The 3,759-nt window shown below is 28.8% G+C and overlaps 1 protein-coding gene across 3 annotated transcripts in view; it reads right to left on the bottom strand.

The window, feature by feature from the left end:
* Positions 1 to 1,869: 1,869 nt before the first annotated feature.
* Positions 1,870 to 3,759, bottom strand: part of LOC106759809 (chorismate mutase 2) — a 30,664-nt gene continuing 28,774 nt past the window's right edge. For 2 of the 3 annotated variants that reach the window (XM_022780892.1, XM_022780893.1), the window contains exons 4-8: positions 3,662 to 3,733; positions 3,403 to 3,489; positions 3,183 to 3,326; positions 2,935 to 3,027; positions 1,870 to 2,560 (exon numbers count right to left, since the gene is read on the bottom strand). In XM_022780892.1, the coding sequence (XP_022636613.1) occupies positions 2,351 to 2,560; positions 2,935 to 3,027; positions 3,183 to 3,326; positions 3,403 to 3,489; positions 3,662 to 3,733 (606 nt within the window). In that variant the 3' untranslated portion in view covers positions 1,870 to 2,350. The remainder of the gene's footprint in view (positions 2,561 to 2,934; positions 3,028 to 3,182; positions 3,327 to 3,402; positions 3,490 to 3,661; positions 3,734 to 3,759) is intronic. The other variant, XM_022780894.1, reaches the window with a different exon arrangement.

The raw sequence follows: 3,759 nt of genomic DNA, 5'->3' as shown, positions 1-3,759 counted from the left end.
ATGATGTGGGAATTAAGTGTTGGAGGTTTTGACTTCAAGATATGCAATCTATTAGGAAAACAGTTTGGTTAAGTATAATGGTAGAGTCAAAATTTAGGGAACTAAGCTAGTGATTTTTAGAGTTAAAGGTTAGGGTCTGGTCTAGGTTATTAAAGTCTCTTAGTTAAGACATTTAGAACTTAGTAGAAGCCTCAAAATAACCAAGAACATTTTTCAAATGGTCAATTTGAAATTGAATCTCTAAACAATTAAAATTTGAAGTTTTAGATCATAATTTGATGTCTAACCACTAGGGATTGATGTTAGGAAGGTTTGTAAACATTTAGACAAGTTCAATTCATCGTATAGATCAATTTGGGAGTGTTAGAAACTCATCAAAGTGCCTCAGATGCACTAAAATCAGGTTGGTGTCAAAATCTGATAAGAATAATCAATTATCTCACTTGATAATCGATTATTCTAGTCAGAATGTCATGTTTTCTTCAAAGTTCACGTAAATAATCGATTATCATATGTAATAATCAATTATTGTTTTCAGAAAATCATCCAGGACAGTTTTGGGTGGTTTTCGGGGTTCCAAGTATCATTTTTGGACGTCCTTTAGGTCGTTTTGGGGGGTTTTGGACCCTTCTGAAACTGTTGGTGATGGTTTAAGAGTCATTATCTTTATCTAAGTATGAGTTCACAAATTTAGTAGTGAGTATATGTTGAGTGCAATTTTCATTATAATAATCATATTTAAGAACGTAATTTATATATCAAACATAAATTGTAAATCTTGGTAAATGAATATTATTTAAAGTAATAAAATGGAGTGCTCTAGGTGTGTAGTATAAGATGGATTGGAAAAACTAATATTAATTGTTATCTTAATTGTGGGTAAACAAATTTCATGTTTTGAAAATAGATATCAGGGTTGTTATTAAACTTTAATAATTATTGATTGTGGTTATTAGTGAACACATCTACATGAATTCACCTATATGATTAGAAAATTATAAAAACCAAATAGATAGATACATAAATGTAGAGGTTTGATTTTGGCTTGAGTTAAAACAATCTCATAATTTTGTTTGCGGTTCCAATTATTCAAAAACTTCATACCATAGTTATCCCACATTGTACAACTAATTCTGTCACCACTGCATATTAACAATTATACAGTTAAAATAAATCCCGATTATATTAAGAGGTTAATATTTTTAAATAAAAGCAAATGCATATATTTATATATATAAAAGTAGCTCAAATGTCAAAGATAAATTAAAAGATATTAACACGACATAAAATTAACATACAAATATAAATAAGTAAAACATATTTTGAAAGACAATCCTTATACAAAATTAGCAGTAATATTTGAGAAGTAAAAACATAAGCTCTTACGTTTGTTCAACTCTCAAATTCACAAAAGTCCAAGTAAAGAAAATATATATTTAAAATAAAAATAAATATGTATTAAAAAAATAGCCTTACATTAATGAAAAATCTTAAAATTTCAAATGAATAATAAAGTAGAAAAAAAAGACCGACGAAACATGTTTGGAAATTGTTTAAAAAATTTGTATGAAAAAATGTTTGGGAATAATTATAGGAAATTTTTGAGTTTTGAAAAGTCAACTTTGGATTTTTGAAAAATGAACCTGAAAGAACGTATCTCAATTCTTAATCGAGAATCAAGAATCATATACTTTTAGCATCGTGGCCATCTAAAAGAAAAGGTTGATTTCTTTTTAGAGTTTTGGAGATTTTATGATTTTTATTTTGTCTTTTTTGTTGAATATTTTTTAGAAATGAGCGTGTGCAGTGTTAAAAAAGTGCAACAAACAAACAAATCCAATAAAAATAAAACAAATGACAGAGGGTAGGGGGATTATCGTACAAGGTTACGTGTATTAAAAAAAAAGAAAAAAAACTACTAATCAAACAAATACTAAAAATAAGAAACAAAAGCATAAAATAAAATTAAACAAGTCAAAAACAAATAAAGGAAAGCCCAATAAGAGTAGACGTGCGAAGATGAAAAAAACAGGTATGAAGTATTTGGCCCATGAGAAGTGGAAGTGCAGGAGAAAGATTTAAGTCCAGGCCCAAACGAGGAAAGGTGTCCATTGATGAAGAAAAAGGTGCATCCAGAAAATCTATTACATGGTCTGCAGGATTAAAAATTTCAATACTTGTTTGCATAGTCTAAGTGTATGCAAAAGTTTGTAGAAAGTTATATAACATTATTTTCTGAATTGACTTACATAAAAATTTGGCAATGATAACAGCTAAATAAGAAACTAATAAATTTAAATTAACAATGAGATGACATTAATTTATTAATTTGATGGGTGTTGTGATGGCTTCAATCGAGACGTTTTAGTAAGTATTCGACTTGAACTTTTTTTGTGAGTGGAAGTAACCATTTCTCGTATAAGATAGAAACATCTCCCTTGAAATCATGTTCTTGGCTGAGTTCCCGCCCAAACACCATCACCTTCTTTTCAACCCTCCTCATCACCACCGTATTTTCAACGCTCTCAGTTGTTAAGAATTTCATCAATGCTTCCTTGTCCTGCAAAATAAACATTATAATAAGACTGTAACCTTAACTGATGTTAGTAATAAAATTATTATTAGTATGATTCGAGAAGCCAGAAATAACATGAATTTATAATATATATAATTGGATATAAGTTTATTTTTTAAACTGAATTTTTAAGAATAAGTTAAATTTAAAATTTATTTTTCTTTTTATTATATTTAAATCATTTAAAATTTATTTTTTGATAAGATTTGTTGTTGGTTACCTATTGAGGTATTATTAATATATATAATTCTAAATGAGTATCTTCATAAACTGAACTTCTTGATGACCTTTGAAAATAAAGAACACTTAATAGAAATATCAAGAAACTCTTTTTTCAAGAATGAAAACATTATATATACCTTGGCACGAATATAAGGCTCGCAGATTATACGAGCTTCTTTAAATCTGACCTCAGCAAAAAATTTTCCATAATGAATTCTTTTCGAGATGGCCTGCACATATTTTTATGGAATAAAGTAAATAGTGTGGCAGGTCACAATCGAGAAAACCATTCAATAAAATAAAATTTGAAACTGCTTATAAAATACTGTTTTTCAAAACATCACACATTAATATACTCAAAAAAATCTCACAGAAGAAATTTCACCTGTAACAACGTAAGATCGGCAAAAGCAGTTTGTGCATAGTTACCATCATCACCGCATTTAACAAACTTTGGAAGCAGCTCACGAAAGTACACTTCCCAAATTTCCTTGTTTATGTTAATCGAAGCACCTGCACCTTGCAAAAACTAAAAACAACAATAGATCCTTTTTTTTTTACACTCATTAATAGTGAATCGTCCAAAACTTTTCGAAATTAATTACCTCTGTAAAGGGATACTCTGGTGCAGAAAAGGGTGGTAAATTTTCTGGGAAAAACGGATTTTCTTCAGGATTATCGTATCTATGTGCCTGCAACACCATCAAGTTAGTGTTCAAAATTAAAATATATTCATTGCAAAGTAATGTTATTGAGCGGACTTAAATATAAAAAGCAATAAGCTATATATAATAATTATAATTATTTGACAATGCTTAATAAAACTATCAAAAAAATTCCATATAAAGGTGAAGTAAAAGGTACCTCGAATTGAAGGGCCTCTGTTTCACGAACGAGGTCGCCAAGCAGATCGTAGGTTGGGGGATTCAAAGGAAACTTGACTCTTTCAAACAAAGCAAATA

Source organism: Vigna radiata, chromosome 5, assembly GCF_000741045.1.
Source record: "Vigna radiata var. radiata cultivar VC1973A chromosome 5, Vradiata_ver6, whole genome shotgun sequence".
Taxonomy (NCBI): domain Eukaryota; kingdom Viridiplantae; phylum Streptophyta; class Magnoliopsida; order Fabales; family Fabaceae; genus Vigna; species Vigna radiata.
Note: the sequence above shows the minus strand (reverse complement) of the source record. Positions and strands in the feature narration are given on the sequence as shown.